Source organism: Adelges cooleyi, unplaced genomic scaffold (genome assembly GCF_023614345.1).
Source record: "Adelges cooleyi isolate 19-005CV unplaced genomic scaffold, UGA_ACOO_1.1 ACOO_flye_CR_arks_rails_tigmint_CR_PRNA_14, whole genome shotgun sequence".
In the NCBI taxonomy this organism is placed as follows: domain Eukaryota; kingdom Metazoa; phylum Arthropoda; class Insecta; order Hemiptera; family Adelgidae; genus Adelges; species Adelges cooleyi.
In genome coordinates, this window is record NW_026095795.1 from 18,920 (window position 1) to 39,569 (window position 20,650).

At 29.2% G+C, this 20,650-nt stretch overlaps 1 protein-coding gene across 2 annotated transcripts in view; it reads right to left on the minus strand.

Moving 5' to 3' along the window:
* The window catches only part of LOC126847994 (cytochrome P450 4C1-like), a 47,728-nt gene that overhangs the window by 12,903 nt on the left and 14,175 nt on the right, over positions 1-20,650 (minus strand). The window contains exon 1 of one of the 2 annotated variants that reach the window (XM_050588490.1): positions 449-471. The exons of the other annotated variant lie outside the window; for it this stretch is intronic. Within the exon in view, the coding sequence (XP_050444447.1) occupies positions 449-466 (18 nt within the window). The 5' untranslated portion in view covers positions 467-471. Of the gene's footprint in view, positions 1-448; positions 472-20,650 lie in introns of those variants that run through there. 2 annotated transcript variants of the gene reach the window in all.

The window sequence follows — 20,650 nt, forward strand, 5'->3', positions numbered from 1 at the left end:
TAAAAATATGTGTAGATTACAGTAGCTAATTAGCTAGTACACTAGCATTGATTCATTTCCATAGATAGTTGAAGTTGAAATGGTTTTTAAATTATAAAAATTTTCAGCCGAGTCTGCAACCACGAAAGAGCATTTTCATGTATCTTGTAAGTACTAAATAAATGTATAGTATTGGTGGAATTATAAATAAGGATAAAGTATATTACCAAGCAGTAACAAGTTAGTATATAAGGTGGCTAGTATATTAAAACATCAAGTTTCTGGCTAATATTGTATTTTTTAATATCTGGCATAAAACAATTCATAGAGAATTTGGGCACTTAGACTATTATGAATTTATCATTTATCATTTTAACAATAAAAATGATTTTAAAAAATGTGTGAGGATTTTCTTTTTACTTAAAATCCTAGTCATAATAATTGTAATGTTAAGTTGATAATTATTTACCTGCCGAGACAAAACCATTTCATTTAATCGCATTTTTCTTAAGACGAAAACTTAAGATTCTAATTTTCTATAACAAATTCTTAGCAACTATACACAACGACTAACTCGGTTTTTAACTAATCTTACATTTATACTCTCATATTATATGCTTTCCCACTAAGTATTAAATTTTCAATAGGTATTATTTATGAATACGTTCATAGGCTTTGTGAAACTCACATTTTCATTAAAATAATACATTTGCATACAAATAACGTTGTAATATATATAATATAAGCTACTATTTAATATTTTTAGTGCAATATATTACGTTAAATTTTTTAGTAAATCTTATATATTTAAAATAATAATACTACAGAGGTTGTCCAATCCATAAAGAACACCAATCCAATCAACACCTCAAAAAAAACTACCAAGGTCGTATTAACAATGTCCACCCAAATAATAATGTAAAGCCCAACACTGTGTAAGCATTACTTCAAATTAAATTATCCACCTCTCTAATTCATATTCTCATGCCGTTGATAAAAATTCCAACAGCCAATTTAATAAGACTAATATTCCTTTCGCCGTTGATTCAGACCCATTGACATTAAAACTCTCCTCCTTTCTCGACGATTTTAAATCCCTAATTAATACCTTAATTATTTCCCTCCTAACAACCGTCATCAATAAACTTCTTATTTCCAACAATGATAAATAGTAACACTAATAATCATCACCCAATAAAAATCCTTTTTTGGAACTCTAATGGTCTTATGAATCAAAAAACCGAATTACAAGCTTTTCTTATAAATAATCCTATAGATGTCCTATTAGTAAGCGAAGCCCACTTGACATCAAATTCCTTCTTTAAAATTCCGGTTATAACTACCATATCGACCATCCTGATGGCACAGCTCACGCGGGCTCTGCGCTACTAATTAAATCAAATATTAAACATTCAACTCTTCCTCCCTACCAAAGCAATATCATCCAAGCCACAAATACTACCTTAATTCTAAATAACATTCCTACTACCATTTCCTCAGTTTACTGTCCACCCCCAAAGAGAAACCGTCCTAATATAAAAACATCTGATTTTGAACAGTACTTTATTTCTCTAGGTAACAATTATATTGCTGGTGGTGACTTTAATTCTAAACACCACGCTTGGGGCTCTAGAATAGTCAACACCAGAGGGCGCTCATTAATTAACTTTAAAACAACAAAAAATCTAAAAATAATTGCCCCTCCAAATCCCACCTACTGGCCCACGCACATCAACAGACAACCTGACATTCTTGAATTTTTTATAACTACTTTTCCAAATCACCTTTCTTACAATATAACTAATTCCTCAGACCTCTCTTTCGATCACACACCTGTCTTATTAACTTTAAATGATCTCTCTTACACAACTAAATCTTACCCTACAATTACGCCTGGTAAAACTATATGGCCAAAATTCCACAGTATTGTTGAACATCAAATTCTCCTTAACATTCCTTTAAAAACTCCCTCACACAATGACACTGCGGTCCTATCTCTTACTTCCATTATTCAAAAAGCAGCACTCGACTCTTCCATTCCTATTAATTCTACTCAAAACTCTAGTTATCACCCACCCCAACATATTTCTCAACTAATAATTGAAAAAAGACGAGCGCGCTCTAGATGGCAGAGGTCACACTTGCCCAGTGATAAAAGAAACTACAATACGCTTACATCCTCCTTAAAAAATATTCTGTGCAAACACAATTAGAAAAATATCAACATTATATAAACTCACTCAACTTATCCAATAATTCATTATGGAAAGCTACTAAAAATATCCTTAACCAAAAAAATAAAATCCCTCCTCTACGCCATCCTGACCACTCCTTAGCCACATCTAATCTAGATAAGGCAAACTTATTTGCAACCGATCTAGAAATGAGATTCACTCCTCATCCTGACATGCCTGACAATGATCCCGTTAGTCACGTAGAATCCACTCTTTCCCAAATTCTCCCTATGTCATTACCAACCAAACATACCTCTCCATCCGAAATCCATTATATCATTAAGAATCTTCCCAACAACAAAGCCCCCGGCCATGACCTAAAGCAAATCAAATCATTAAAATATTACCAAAAAAAGCTATTATTCACCTCTCACACATCTTCAACTCTATCCTCCGTTTATCATACACCCCCTCTTCTTGGAAACACTAGGTCATTATTCTAATTCATAATCCTGGGAAACCCTCGCATCTCCCTTCGTTCTATAGACCAATTAGCCTACTCCCCTCCTTCTCTAAAATCCTTGAAAAAATCATAATCAAAAGAATCTATCCAATTATAAACGAAAAAAATATTATTCCAGATACCCAATTTGGTTTTAGAAATAATCATTCAGCCCTTCACCAAGTACACAGAATTGTAGACAACATTGCCTCTTCTCTAGAAAAAAAACATTTTTGTTCAGCCTTATTCCTTGACGTAGCACGGGCGTTTGATCGTGTATGGCACAAAGGCCTGCTCTACAAAATTCGTTTCATTCCCACTCCTCTAAAATCTTACCTTAAAATCTTTCCTCTCACACCGTACTTTCCAAGTGAGATGCGATGATGAGCTTTCAAATACTTTTCCTATAAAAGCTGGTGTTCCACAAGGTAGCATTCTCGCTTCTACCCTTTATAATCTATTTACTGCCGACATACCTCATTCAAACATCACTAACCTAGCCACTTTTGCAGGTGACACCCGCATAACTTCTTCCGACCCAGAATTAATTCAGCCATTAATAAACTGCAAATACATCTTAACGGGCTAGAAACCTGGTTTAACCAGTGGAAAATTAAAGTAAATGAAAATAAATCATTAGATATTACATTCACTTTAGGACTTAAAGTTAGTCCTCCATTAACTCTTAACAATAATATAATCCCAACAGAAAACTCTGTTAAATACTTAGGCATTCATCTTGACAAGCGACTAACCTGGGCTACTCACATCAAAACTAAAAAATTATCTCTTAAATTAAAACTCAAAATTTGCATACAAATAGTATTGTAATATATATATTATAAGCTACTATTTTATATTTTTAGTGCAATATATTACGTTAAATTTTTTAGTAAATTTTATACATTTAAAATAATAATACAGACATAAATGATGCTAGTAAATAGTTGAATTATTGATTTATATACACTTTTGAGTATTCAATGATGTCATTACATGTTTGAAAACAATACTTTTTAAGTATTTATTAGTGTGCACGACCCAATTATGCCAGCATAATTGGGTCGTGGTCTAGTAAGGGCGAAGCATAACTGAATAAATCAATCCAAGTCATTGTAAAAACAATAATATGGTTAAAATTCTATTGTTCGACTTTGTGTACCCGATAAACTTTATTTATTATTTTGTTTGTTAATGTTAATACAATTATAACTTAAGGAAGCTACCGTATCTAAAAAAATGTAACAACAAATTATTTATAAAAATAAAAACAGTGAAGAGCAATAATAACTGTTTTTTAAAGCGCAAATAAATTTACATATTATAATTTTTGTTAGGTAAATATAAATTTATAACAATATTAGAATCTTTATATTTGTCAATATACAATGAGACCATTGTCTAACAAAAGTATTCAAATTCATTTAACACTTAAATACCCGAAATCAAAAACTCAACTACTTGTTACTGTATTTCAAACGCCCTCAAAAAGCCATAACTCACTTGACACAATATACAACAATGTAAGGACATTAAAACTTACAAACTATACTCTCATAGCTACATACACTATTTGTTATATATATTTCAAAAAAGTAACATAGTTTTTCAAATTTTTATAACAACACAATTAAAAAAATGAATTACACAATATAATTTTGTACACCACAACGAAGCTAATCATGGGTAATACACTAGGCGACAACACAATATTAATTTGAACTCAAGGCCAAGTATTAATTAAACTTATTCACGACTATCTAAGGCTTAAAAAAAATTTCATTATATTTGTTGCAAAATATTAGTACGAGTATATTTCTATAAAAAAAGTTTTTTGTATGTATTTATTTATGTTTATTATATGTACGATGCATGACCTATGTATAGTAAAAATTAATGATTAATAATTATTTTGCATGCCTCCCTAGCTTATTGTTCTGATGCAAACTGTACTGACATTTTTAATCGTCCATAAAATATATTATTTTTTCTGATTTTGCTACTCTTAAAGTTATAGTCATGAATACCTATTGTACTTAGACTATAAGGCATTAGAAATTAAACAAGAATTTCAATTTAAAAGAAATCGACGAATGAACACATGTAAAAGTATCATTTTGTATATTTGATATAAAGATCCGTTTTTTTTTTTATTTAATCTTTACAAATGGTTATTGACATGATGTTTCTGTGTCTCGCTTAATGTGGTTTGGTTCTTATCTAATGGTAGGATCTAAAATTAAAAAACTGATATTTTTCTTTAGAAAAAATAAACGCATTTAAAATCCGTAGGATTGACAAATTAGATTGTGTACAATAAATATGAAAGTCATTGAAATGCCTTTGGAATAAATTATTGTCTATTTCGGGCATTGAGGCTCTCAAGTCAACTCGTTTACTGCATTGTAATACATTTTTATACGGAAGTTAATGCGTATACATATTTTATTCGTTTTAATTGGACTCTAAATAATCCCACGTCATTTGTTTTAAAGTTTGCATAACAAATTCGGTTTTTTTCATTGTTAGGCATATTTGTTTATTTTTATTTGTTAAGCACAACCGGTATGTTTTATTTTTTTTTATTAAGTCATTGTTTTTAACACAATAAAAAAATTCACCAGAAAAAAAATTAGCTAGATAATTGCATCTCTTCCATAAACTGTATTTATTCTATAATTATTATAAAGGAAATTAATGAAAACACAATAGTAATAATGTCGGAAAGTGTAATTTGAATTTTAAAATACACTACACTCAATTAAAGAATATTTTATATTATGCATATTGCTTTGGTAATAATGCGAAATAACGCACGTTGGTTTCTTTATAGTGTAATTGTAATATTGTGTACTTTAATATAATTATAACAAGTATGTATGCATTTTTTGAACTATATTACATGGGTAAATGAAATAATTTTTAGATGCAGTACATTCAATACACGTTGACAAACCAAAAAAAAAAGAAAAAATTAAAAACTTATTAGAGATTTAAAAATTTTTTTTTTAAACATTTATTACGTATTAGAAACGTATTTTCGTTGTATTGTGTACTTTAAATAGGAAATCTACCTGAAAAAAATTAAAACTCTAACATTGAGTCTTGGATGAATAACAGTTAACAATTAAAATTAACAAATTTAAATTGTATCAATCATTTTGAACGAGAAGCGGTTCATGCCGGCAGAATTGCAGTCTACCACAGTAAAAAAAGATAAAGCGAATATTGTTATTATCTCTAATATGCAAGCAATCTTCAGAAGTAATAGTCTTACACATGTTGCAGACATTTGTTCAGCCATATGTGCAATAGTAAACAGTATTAAATTAGTCATGATAATTATCTTTTGTTTTTTTCCCAAAAAAAGTCAGTATAATAGGGTCACGGCATAACGGGGACGGGGTGGTCTCAGGTTAACAGGAATTATTACAACTGAATGTGATAAAATTACTTTCAAACAAACATATTGATGCTAGTTTTTTAACACCGTACCTCACTTTAATATTTTTTTACTTTGCTGCTTTATACTTTGACTGGTTTGGACGGAACTGTTATAAATAAAATACTTCTGATTCGCATCGAAGCGTTTATTTACTAATAAAAATTAACACTTTCAGTTATAATAATGCCTGTAAATCTGTCACTTTCCAATGCCCCCACTATGTCCCGACCCCACTGTAATGGCTTATTTAACCCCAATTAATGTTTTATATGTTTTAGGTTTTTAAATTTCGGCCTACCGTTTGGTAATTGGTAAGTATATTTTCAAGACATTAAAGTAAACTGCTCATTTGCAAAATACAAGACTAGCACATTGTGGTTGAGACTTATTGGAAACCAGATCACGTTTTGTTTTGAAATTATTAATATATACTTATGTAAAAATGATATGGAAACACTCATGGAAACTGTTATTTTTTTCTTCTTTTTATTAAATGTGAACGATACGCATATTATGAACTTTTCGATTTGGGATTTATCAGTTGAACCGTAGTGGAAGTTTCGGAAATGGGAATTCATAATATATAAATGTTTACAAATGGTTTATAGATCTTAAAAATGTTTTTATTTTAGTAATAAGATAGATACATTTTGGGTTAGGTTAGGTTAGGATAATGACGATTATTTTTGTTACACTATCTAAATTAAGCGGTTTAGGTGATCCATGGGCCCAGACACAAATATGAAAACTAATTAAAAACATCAATGTAAAAACAATACCTTCTCAGCTCTGCATCGAAGCTAAAATATTCATATATCAAAAACTAAGTTGTTTATTCTTTATTCTATATCGCTATGATAAGTTGTTTTTTTTTCAAATTATACTTATAACTATTAAAATAACAGTGCTGTAAAAAAAGGTTAAGAGATAAAAAATGGAAAAATATTTGTTTTTACGAAGTTTATTACTTACATTTAAATTTAATAAATTAGATAATTATCAATACCAATGTAAAAATGACACCTTCTCAGCCCTGAATTGAAGCTAAAATATTTAACTATTAATAATTTATTTTACAATTATGCTGTAACTAAAAGATAATATGTACGCATAACATTAAAAAAAAAAAAATTCAGATGATCTTTACTAAAATATGTATCGACTATAGTGTAGCTAATCTGGTATTCTCGTACCTGTATTACAAGGACAACGAACATATTATTGTTTCTCTTAAATTACTAGAAATTGAGAATACGAAAAGAGTAATAAAATGTGATAGATAGGCGTAATTACCTTCTGCTAATTTTTAATAAATTAATCTTTAGTGTTTTATTTCCCTGAAGTAATAAAACAAGTAACAGCCCCAATAAATTGAATTGATCGAAGTTGAAATGGTTTTTAAAAACATGGGCAAATTGTCATATTCATAATTTACATTCTAGGACAAATTAGAATAAAGCGAAATAAAACAGAACTATGTCAGTTTATGTTATAAAATCATAGTGTATGGTGTATAAATGAGCACCAAAAAGATAGATATAAGACATTTTTATTTAAAATATTACAGGAGTATAGTAAAATTATATTTTCAATTTATTTTTATATGGTCGCTATAATCAATGTTATGTGTTTCGAAATTTTGTAATAAACGCAGAAAAATATTTCATCCTTGAGGGTAAATGAGTTTTTACATTTTTTTTTATTATTCCGTTTTTACCAAGATAAATTGCTTACCATCCGTTAATTGTGCTTTGCTGCATATAGTTGAAAAATAACTATTAGATTAGTAATTTATTTTATAATAACACACTGATATGAGTATAATATGGTTTTGAAATACAACAATATATTGTTCTAAAGTGAATTTTTTCATTAATATATGGATCCAAGAAAGGACTCCACGAAAAGATATCTTTTTTCATTTTTAAGTCCTACTAAGTCTCACTGGAATTGTTTACATATTTTAAATAAAAATTGATTAAATAATTTTTTAATATGATAACAATAAAATGGTATAATGTTTTTTCTTGGCTGGCTAAAATAATAACACTCTAGTTTAACCTCATATCGATTCAAAAATGTAACGAGTAAAAAATTACAATTTTACAAAGAACCGTTTTAACTTTTTCTCAACATATTTTTTAATGTTTTTATTTATAACAATGGTTTTACTAATTACATATTCGACATAAAAAATAACGAAACCCTATTTAATATGATTACATTAAATTAAAATAACACAATTCAAAACCTTGCTTCAATTATTGATTACGGTCTTGCTTCTATTTTAACGTAAAACCCGTCGACAAACTTTAGTGTCGTTGAAAACATTACACAAAGATTTTCTGGTTTAGGACACTTATCCGACGGATTAAAACGATAAGACCTAAACAGTGTTTAGTTGACAGTTTTATTGACATATGTTTTAATGCTTTTAGCAGTTATTTAAATTAACTATTTTACTAATCACGTTATTGGCAAAAAAATCTCTTTCCATTCTTTATAACAGAATATCTCATTTTGAAAAAAAAAAGAAAAGTCCAAAAACTAAAAATAAAGACATCGATATGAAGAATATAATACACTAACACATTAAGGATGTCTAAAACCGAGAGAATATGCGTTTAGGTAACTTAAAAAGTTTACAGAAAATATTTAGTAAAACGAGACAACACCGTCAAATTGGTAAGCCAAAATAATAACCATAACCGAAATACCTAAAATCTAAAAAATAACAAAACCCTATCTAATATCATTACAAAATATCCGAAAAGTACAATATAAATGTGTAAATAATTTTGGTTCTAAAATCTGCTTCAATAATTGATTACGGTCTCGCTTCTATTTTAACGTAACACCCGTCGACAAATTTTAGTGTCGTTGAAAACATTACACGAAGGTTTTCTGGTTTAGGACACTTATCCGACGGATGAAAACGATAAGACCGGACCAGTGTTGAGATGACTGTTTTCATTTGAAGCATTGCATATTTGTAACCGGGGCAATTCCTGTAACCAGCACTAAAAGGAAGAAACGAATACGGATGGCGACTGCGACATGCTTCGGGCAAGAAGTTGTCCGGGTTGAATTTCTCCGGGTCGGGATAGATTTGCGCATTAAAGTGTAACAGAGCAGGGAAAATTGCGAACGTTGACCCTGCAGATATTTTTAAAAATTACTTTACTTAGTTATTTTAAGCATCAAATGTGCCTAATTATCAAACAAATATATCTATGGCCGTACCTGCAGGGATTAAATAGCCTCCAATCATTGTTTCCTTTTCTACGTTTCTGCCAAATAATGGAAGGGGGGGGAAATGTCGCATAGTTTCTTTGATTACACGTTCCAAGTATTCCATCTTTTGTAAATCATCATAGGTAGGTTGTCGATCGGGATCGCCAGAAGAAAATATTGTCAATAACTCTTCCAACACCTATTATTAGGCAAGAAAAAAAATATACATTTTTTTCGTTATCAAGAATACCTATAATGTGTAATTTTAAAATGTATATATGAATACAAAATTTGTGTTACTTTATTTTGTACATCCTGATGATGAGCCAACATAAATATTGTACATGCGTTCGTCATAGCTGTTGTGTCTTGACCTCCTAATACCATGTATAAAAAAAAAAAATGTAAAAAATTATCTCTTTTAATAAGTACGTTAATTAATATAATAAATATTCTAGTAGTTCTATCGAAATAATATTTTTAAAAAAACACGTACCAGCCATAACAGTAATTATTTCATCACGTAATTGGTTTAATGGCATCTGATGTTCATTCTCGAGCATTATCTCTATAAACGATTTAAGGCCAATACACTCTTCGTTATGTTGATCTTGACTGTTAAAATTATTTTTCAACTCTGTATTTTTTCTCTGGATTAAATTGTCGATGAAATTGTAAATTTTACTCTGGCTAATGTCATGTTTGCGTTTAAGCGACGATAACTGAAAGAGAATCTTGCTCCTTAACCACGGGTGTGTTATTCGGTATTCCCAAACCTAAAACAAATCTTCATTACAAAAGACTGACATGTCAGCTCAATCACATTATCGGTAAAGTACTTTTGAGTTATTAAGTATGCCTTGTAACATAGATTCGTTCCAGAAATCATTAAATATTGAAAGTATACCTTTAGTATGACATGTAAATTCTCCACAAATACGTGCTTGGCGTTTTTCTGTGCATTAAATTTTACACCCAAAGCGGTTCTTCCGATCATTTCCAATGTCGCCATACCGATTGCCCAGCTTATTTCACATTCATTTGTATTATTTTCCCGTTTCTCGCACAACACCTGGCTTAAGAATTTTGCTTCCTCGTAAAATATTGGTACAAACGATTTAAGCAATGAAAACTTAAACCCCGAAGATACCAATTTTCTATAAGTATGATATCAAATTTATATAATGTTTGAAAGTAGGTAACTCTATGTTTAAATATTTTCCATTATATTTTTTAATTGGTTATACATATTGACGCTATATTATTTTTTATGTTTTGTTTTTCTATAATTGTAATAAAAAAAAATATATAATCTTTCTAAAAAAGTTCACCTGTTCATTTTCCATTCATGGAACTTCCTGTTTGTTGTTAATCCATCGCCCATAATTGATTCGCTTAACACATTATAATGTTTAGATTTTTGGAACAGATTAGTATTAGTTAGAACCGCTTCTACATCTTCAGGTTTTTTGGGAAATATGTATAAGTCATTAAAAAGCCACACTTTGAATAAGGCGTACTCGTATCTATATAACAATTACAACAAACAAATTATTGTTGTTCTCAAAGTACTATATATTGTGATTAATAAAATGTAACAAATAGGATTGTGTAAAGCGTAATTACTCTTTGCCAACTTTTAACATATTCTTCAATAGCTTTTCAGGTCCTCCAAAAACTATAGGTAACATTCCACCAAAAAGAATCCATCTCGACCTGGTATTCGATTTGCTAATGTTGTCTTCCTTCGGTTTACTATTTTAAAATAAAGAACTACTAAAAATAATATTACCGTTATAAGTATAACGACAATGTTATTCAGGCTTGTTTCATTTATTATGTCTGAGACCTGAAAAAATCGTGTCCATTAATTGGTAGTTTTTCTTATCATTGTATTATTTTCGTTACATATAATTTAGTGCTATAACTAAACGATAATATGTACGCATAACATTGTTAAAAAAAAATCAGATTAACTTTACCAAAATATGTATAGACTACAGTAGCTAATATTGACTCATTTCCATGGATAATTGAAGTTGAAATGGTTTTTAAAAACATGAGGAAATTGTCATATTCATAAATCACATTATAAATATCACCTATTGTTTATTAAAATATTTGGTAATTATGACTTAAGCCGGTTATAATACATTTTAACAAATAAACGGCTTAGTCCATATGGCATTTGTATTAAACTCAAATATGGGCTTTAATCTTTTATATTTTGGGTTATCGTTTTGTAAGAACACGATATATTTAAGAATGTTGTTATAAACTTTTTAATTTTAGATATTAGATAATGGACAATTTAGAGGAATCTGAAGAAGTTAGTATAATTTTAGTGTAATCATTTTAACAATAAAAATGATTTAAAAATATATGAGGATTTTCTTTTTACTTAAAATCCTAGTCATAATAATTGTCATGTTAAGTTGATAATTATTTACCTGCCGAGACAAAACCATTTCATTTAATCGCATTTTTCTTACGACGAAAACTTAAGATTCTAATTTTCTATAACAAATTCTTAGCAACTATACACAACGACTAACTCGGTTTTTAATTAATCTTACATTTATACTCTCATATTATATGCTTTCCCACTAAGTATTAAATTTTCAATAGGTATTATTTATGAATACGTTCATAGGCTTTGTGAAACTCACATTTTCATTAAAATAATACATTTGCATACAAATAACGTTGTAATATATATAATATAAGTTACTATTTAATATTTTTAGTGCAATATATTACGTTAAATTTTTTAGTAAATCTTAAATATTTAAAATAATAATACTACATAGATTCAGAGGTTGTCCAATACATAAAGAACACCAATCCAATCAACACCTCAAAAAAAACTACCAAGGTCGTATTAACAATGTCCATCCAAATAATAATGTAAAGCCCAACACTGTGTAAGCATTACTTCAAATTAAATTATACACCTCTCTAAATCATATTCTCATGCCGTTGATAAAAATTCCAACAGCCAATTTAATAAAACTAATATTCCTTTCGCCGTTGACTCAGACCCATTGACATTAAAACTCTCCTCCTTTCTCGACGATTTTAAATCCCTAATTAATACCTTAATTATTTCCCTCCTAACAACCGTCATCAATAAACTTCTTATTTCCAACAATGATAAATAGTAACACTAATAATCATCACCCAATAAAAATCCTTCTTTGGAACTCTAATGGTCTTATAAATCAAAAAACCGAATTACAAGCTCTTCTTATAAATACTCCTATAGATGTCCTATTAGTAAGCGAAGCCTACTTGACATCAAATTCCTTCTTTAAAATTCCCGGTTATAACTACCATTGCGACCATCCTGATGGCACAGCTCACGCGGGCTCTGCGCTACTAATTAAATCAAATATTAAACATTCAACTCTTCCTCCCTACCAAAGCAATATTATCCAAGCCACAAATATTACCTTAATTCTAAATAACATTCCTACTAACATTTCCTCAGTTTACTGTCCACCCCCAAAGAGAAACCGTCCTAACATAAAAACACCTGATATTGAACAGTACTTTCTTTCTCTAGGTAACAATTATATTGCTGGCGGTGACTTTAATTCTAAACACCACGCTTGGGGCTCTAGAATCGTCATCACCAGAGGGCGCTCATTAATTAACTTTACAACAACAAAAAATCTGACATTCTTGAATTTTTTATAACTACTCTTCCAAATCACATTTCTTACAATATAACTAATTCCTCAGACCTCTCCTCCGATCACACACCTGTCTTATTAACTTTAAATGATCTCTCTTACACAACTAAATCTTACCCTAAAATTACGCCTGGTAAAACCATATGGCCAAAATTCCACAGTATTGTTGAACATCAAATTCTCCTTAACATTCCTATAAAAACTCCCCCACACATTGACTCTGCGGTCCTATCTCTTACTTCCATAATTCAAAAAGCAGCACTCAACTCTTCCATTCCTATTAATTCTACTCAAAACTCTAGTTATCACCTACTCCAACATATTTCTCAACTAATAAATGAAATAAGACGAGCGCGCTCTAGATGGCAGAGATCACACTTGCCCAGTGATAAAAGAAACTACAATACGCTTACATCCTCCTTAAAAAATATTCTGCGCAAACACAATTAGAAAAATATCAACATTATATAAACTCACTCAACTTATCCAAGAATTCATTATGGAAAGCTACTAAAAATATCCTTAAACAAAAAAATAAAATCCCTCCTCTACGCCATCCTGACCACTCCTTAGCCACATCTAATCTAGATAAGGCAAACTTATTTGCAACCGAACTAGAAATGAGATTCACTCCTTATCCTGACATGCCTGACAATGAACCCGTTAGTCACGTAGAATCCACTCTTTCCCAAATTCTCCCTACGTCATTACCAACCAAACATACCTCTCCATCCGAAATCCATTATATCATTAAGAATCTTCCCAACAACAAAGCCCCCGGCCATGACCTAATAACAAATCAAATCATTAAAATATTACCAAAAAAAGCTATTATTCACCTCTCACACATCTTCAACTCTATCCTCCGTTTATCATACATCCCCTCTTCTTGGAAACACTCGGTCATTATTCTAATTCATAAGCCTGGGAAACCCTCGCATCTCCCTTCGTTCTATAGACCAATTAGCCTACTCCCCTCCTTCTCTAAAATCCTTGAAAAAATCATAATCAAAAGAATCTATCCAATTATAAACGAAAAAAATATTATTCCAGATACCCAATTTGGTTTTAGAAATAATCATTCAGCCCTTCACCAAGTACACAGAATTGTAGACAACATTGCCTCTTCTCTAGAAAAAAAACATTTTTGTTCAGCCTTATTCCTTGACGTAGCACGGGCGTTTGATCGTGTATGGCACAAAGGCCTGCTCTACAAAATTCGTTTCATTCCCACTCCTCTAAAATCTTACCTTAAAATCTTTCCTCTCACACCGTACTTTCCAAGTGAGATGCGATGATGAGCTTTCAAATACTTTTCCTATAAAAGCTGGTGTTCCACAAGGTAGCATTCTCGCTTCTACCCTTTATAATCTATTTACTGCCGACATACCTCATTCAAACATCACTAACCTAGCCACTTTTGCAGGTGACACCCGCATAACTTCTTCCGACCCAGAATTAATTCAGCCATTAATAAACTGCAAATACATCTTAACGGGCTAGAAACCTGGTTTAACCAGTGGAAAATTAAAGTAAATGAAAATAAATCATTAGATATTACATTCACTTTAGGACTTAAAGTTAGTCCTCCATTAACTCTTAACAATAATATAATCCCAACAGAAAACTCTGTTAAATACTTAGGCATTCATCTTGACAAGCGACTAACCTGGGCTACTCACATCAAAACTAAAAAATTATCTCTTAAATTAAAACTCAAAATTTGCATACAAATAGTATTGTAATATATATATTATAAGCTACTATTTTATATTTTTAGTGCAATATATTACGTTAAATTTTTTAGTAAATTTTATACATTTAAAATAATAATACAGACATAAATGATGCTAGTAAATAGTTGAATTATTGATTTATATACACTTTTGAGTATTCAATGATGTCATTACATGTTTGAAAACAATACTTTTTAAGTATTTATTAGTGTGCACGACCCAATTATGCCAGCATAATTGGGTCGTGGTCTAGTAAGGGCGAAGCATAACTGAATAAATCAATCCAAGTCATTGTAAAAACAATAATATGGTTAAAATTCTATTGTTCGACTTTGTGTACCCGATAAACTTTATTTATTATTTTGTTTGTTAATGTTAATACAATTATAACTTAAGGAAGCTACCGTATCTAAAAAAATGTAACAACAAATTATTTATAAAAATAAAAACAGTGAAGAGCAATAATAACTGTTTTTTAAAGCGCAAATAAATTTACATATTATAATTTTTGTTAGGTAAATATAAATTTATAACAATATTAGAATCTTTATATTTGTCAATATACAATGAGACCATTGTCTAACAAAAGTATTCAAATTCATTTAACACTTAAATACCCGAAATCAAAAACTCAACTACTTGTTACTGTATTTCAAACGCCCTCAAAAAGCCATAACTCACTTGACACAATATACAACAATGTAAGGACATTAAAACTTACAAACTATACTCTCATAGCTACATACACTATTTGTTATATATATTTCAAAAAAGTAACATAGTTTTTCAAATTTTTATAACAACACAATTAAAAAAATGAATTACACAATATAATTTTGTACACCACAACGAAGCTAATCATGGGTAATACACTAGGCGACAACACAATATTAATTTGAACTCAAGGCCAAGTATTAATTAAACTTATTCACGACTATCTAAGGCTTAAAAAAAATTTCATTTTATTTGTTGCAAAATATTAGTACGAGTATATTTTTATAAAAAAAGTTTTTTGTATGTATTTATTTATGTTTATTATATGTACGATGCATGACCTATGTATAGTAAAAATTAATGATTAATAATTATTTTGCATGCCTCCCTAGCTTATTGTTCTGATGCAAACTGTACTGACATTTTTAATCGTCCATAAAATATATTATTTTTTCTGATTTTGCTACTCTTAAAGTTATAGTCATGAATACCTATTGTACTTAGACTATAAGGCATTAGAAATTAAACAAGAATTTCAATTTAAAAGAAATCGACGAATGAACACATGTAAAAGTATCATTTTGTATATTTGATATAAAGATCCGTTTTTTTTTTTATTTAATCTTTACAAATGGTTATTGACATGATGTTTCTGTGTCTCGCTTAATGTGGTTTGGTTCTTATCTAATGGTAGGATCTAAAATTAAAAAACTGATATTTTTCTTTAGAAAAAATAAACGCATTTAAAATCCGTAGGATTGACAAATTAGATTGTGTACAATAAATATGAAAGTCATTGAAATGCCTTTGGAATAAATTATTGTCTATTTCGGGCATTGAGGCTCTCAAGTCAACTCGTTTACTGCATTGTAATACATTTTTATACGGAAGTTAATGCGTATACATATTTTATTCGTTTTAATTGGACTCTAAATAATCCCACGTCATTTGTTTTAAAGTTTGCATAACAATTTCGGTTTTTTTCATTGTTAGGCATATTTGTTTATTTTTATTTGTTAAGCACAACCGGTATGTTTTATTTTTTTTTATTAAGTTATTGTTTTTAACACAATAAAAAAATTCACCAGAAAAAAAATTAGCTTGATAATTGCATCTCTTCCATAAACTGTATTTATTCTATAATTATTATAAAGGAAATTAATGAAAACACAATAGTGATAATGTCGGAAAGTGTAATTTGAATTTTAAAATACACTACACTCAATTAAAGAATATTTTATATTATGCATATTGCTTTGGTAATAATGCGAAATAACGCACGTTGGTTTCTTTATAGTGTAATTGTAATATTGTGTACTTTAATATAATTATAACAAGTATGTATGCATTTTTTGAACTATATTACATGGGTAAATGAAATAATTTTTAGATGCAGTACATTCAATACACGTTGACAAACCAAAAAAAAAAGAAAAAATTAAAAACTTATTAGAGATTTAAAAATTTTTTTTTTAAACATTTATTACGTATTAGAAACGTATTTTCGTTGTATTGTGTACTTTAAATAGGAAATCTACCTGAAAAAAATTAAAACTCTAACATTGAGTCTTGGATGAATAACAGTTAACAATTAAAATTAACAAATTTAAATTGTATCAATCATTTTGAACGAGAAGCGGTTCATGCCGGCAGAATTGCAGTCTACCACAGTAAAAAAAGATAAAGCGAATATTGTTATTATCTCTAATATGCAAGCAATCTTCAGAAGTAATAGTCTTACACATGTTGCAGACATTTGTTCAGCCATATGTGCAATAGTAAACAGTATTAAATTAGTCATGATAATTATCTTTTGTTTTTTTCCCAAAAAAAGTCAGTATAATAGGGTCACGGCATAACGGGGACGGGGTGGTCTCAGGTTAACAGGAATTATTACAACTGAATGTGATAAAATTACTTTCAAACAAACATATTGATGCTAGTTTTTTAACACCGTACCTCACTTTAATATTTTTTTACTTTGCTGCTTTATACTTTGACTGGTTTGGACGGAACTGTTATAAATAAAATACTTCTGATTCGCATCGAAGCGTTTATTTACTAATAAAAATTAACACTTTCAGTTATAATAATGCCTGTAAATCTGTCACTTTCCAATGCCCCCACTATGTCCCGACCCTACTGTAATGGCTTATTTAACCCCAATTAATGTTTTATATGTTTTAGGTTTTTAAATTTCGGCCTACCGTTTGGTAATTGGTAAGTATATTTTCAAGACATTAAAGTAAACTGCTCATTTGCAAAATACAAGACTAGCACATTGTGGTTGAGACTTATTGGAAACCAGATCACGTTTTGTTTTGAAATTATTAATATATACTTATGTAAAAATGATATGGAAACACTCATGGAAACTGTTATTTTTTTCTTCTTTTTATTAAATGTGAACGATACGCATATTATGAACTTTTCGATTTGGGATTTATCAGTTGAACCGTAGTGGAAGTTTCGGAAATGGGAATTCATAATATATAAATGTTTACAAATGGTTTATAGATCTTAAAAATGTTTTTATTTTAGTAATAAGATAGATACATTTTGGGTTAGGTTAGGTTAGGATAATGACGATTATTTTTGTTACACTATCTAAATTAAGCGGTTTAGGTGATCCATGGGCCCAGACACAAATATGAAAACTAATTAAAAACATCAATGTAAAAACAATACCTTCTCAGCTCTGCATCGAAGCTAAAATATTCATATATCAAAAACTAAGTTGTTTATTCTTTATTCTATATCGCTATGATAAGTTGTTTTTTTTTCAAATTATACTTATAACTATTAAAATAACAGTGCTGTAAAAAAAGGTTAAGAGATAAAAAATGGAAAAATATTTGTTTTTACGAAGTTTATTACTTACATTTAAATTTAATAAATTAGATAATTATCAATACCAATGTAAAAATGACACCTTCTCAGCCCTGAATTGAAGCTAAAATATTTAACTATTAATAATTTATTTTACAATTATGCTGTAACTAAAAGATAATATGTACGCATAACATTAAAAAAAAAAAAATTCAGATGATCTTTACTAAAATATGTATCGACTATAGTGTAGCTAATCTGGTATTCTCGTACCTGTATTACAAGGACAACGAACATATTATTGTTTCTCTTAAATTACTAGAAATTGAGAATACGAAAAGAGTAATAAAATGTGATAGATAGGCGTAATTACCTTCTGCTAATTTTTAATAAATTAATCTTTAGTGTTTTATTTCCCTGAAGTAATAAAACAAGTAACAGCCCCAATAAATTGAATTGATCGAAGTTGAAATGGTTTTTAAAAACATGGGCAAATTGTCATATTCATAATTTACATTCTAGGACAAATTAGAATAAAGCGAAATAAAACAGAACTATGTCAGTTTATGTTATAAAATCATAGTGTATGGTGTATAAATGAGCACCAAAAAGATAGATATAAGACATTTTTATTTAAAATATTACAGGAGTATAGTAAAATTATATTTTCAATTTATTTTTATATGGTCGCTATAATCAATGTTATGTGTTTCGAAATTTTGTAATAAACGCAGAAAAATATTTCATCCTTGAGGGTAAATGAGTTTTTACATTTTTTTTTATTATTCCGTTTTTACCAAGATAAATTGCTTACCATCCGTTAATTGTGCTTTGCTGCATATAGTTGAAAAATAACTATTAGATTAGTAATTTATTTTATAATAACACACTGATATGAGTATAATATGGTTTTGAAATACAACAATATATTGTTCTAAAGTGAATTTTTTCATTAATATATGGATCCAAGAAAGGACTCCACGAAAAGATATCTTTTTTTCATTTTTAAGTCCTACTAAGTCTCACTGGAATTGTTTACATATTTTAAATAAAAATTGATTAAATAATTTTTTAATATGATAACAATAAAATGGTATAATGTTTTTTCTTGGCTGGCTAAAATAATAACACTCTAGTTTAACCTCATATCGATTCAAAAATGTAACGAGTAAAAAATTACAATTTTACAAAGAACCGTTTTAACTTTTTCTCAACATATTTTTTAATGTTTTTATTTATAACAATGGTTTTACTAATTACATATTCGACATAAAAAATAACGAAACCCTATTTAATATGATTACATTAAATTAAAATAACACAATTCAAAACCTTGCTTCAATTATTGATTACGGTCTTGCTTCTATTTTAACGTAAAACCCGTCGACAAACTTTAGTGTCGTTGAAAACATTACACAAAGATTTTCTGGTTTAGGACACTTATCCGACGGATTAAAACGATAAGACCTAAACAGTGTTTAGTTGACAGTTTTATTGACATATGTTTTAATGCTTTTAGCAGTTATTTAAATTAACTATTTTACTAATCACGTTATTGGCAAAAAAATCTCTTTCCATTCTTTATAACAGAATATCTCATTTTGAAAAAAAAAGAAAAGTCCAAAAACTAAAAATAAAGACATCGATATGAAGAATATAATACACTAACACATTAAGGATGTCTAAAACCGAGAGAATATGCGTTTAGGTAACTTAAAAAGTTTACAGAAAATATTTAGTAAAACGAGACAACACCGTCAAATTGGTAAGCCAAAATAATAACCATAACCGAAATACCTAAAATCTAAAAAATAACAAAACCCTATCTAATATCATTACAAAATATCCGAAAAGTACAATATAAATGTGTAAATAATTTTGGTTCTAAAATCTGCTTCAATAATTGATTACGGTCTCGCTTCTATTTTAACGTAACACCCGTCGACAAATTTTAGTGTCGTTGAAAACATTACACGAAGGTTTTCTGGTTTAGGACACTTATCCGACGGATGAAAACGATAAGACCGGACCAGTGTTGAGATGACTGTTTTCATTTGAAGCATTGCATATTTGTAACCGGGGCAATTCCTGTAACCAGCACTAAAAGGAAGAAACGAATACGGATGGCGACTGCGACATGCTTCGGGCAAGAAGTTGTCCGGGTTGAATTTCTCCGGGTCGGGATAGATTTGCGCATTAAAGTGTAACAGAGCAGGGAAAATTGCGAACGTTGACCCTGCAGATATTTTTAAAAATTACTTTACTTAGTTATTTTAAGCATCAAATGTGCCTAATTATCAAACAAATATATCTATGGCCGTACCTGCAGGGATTAAATAGCC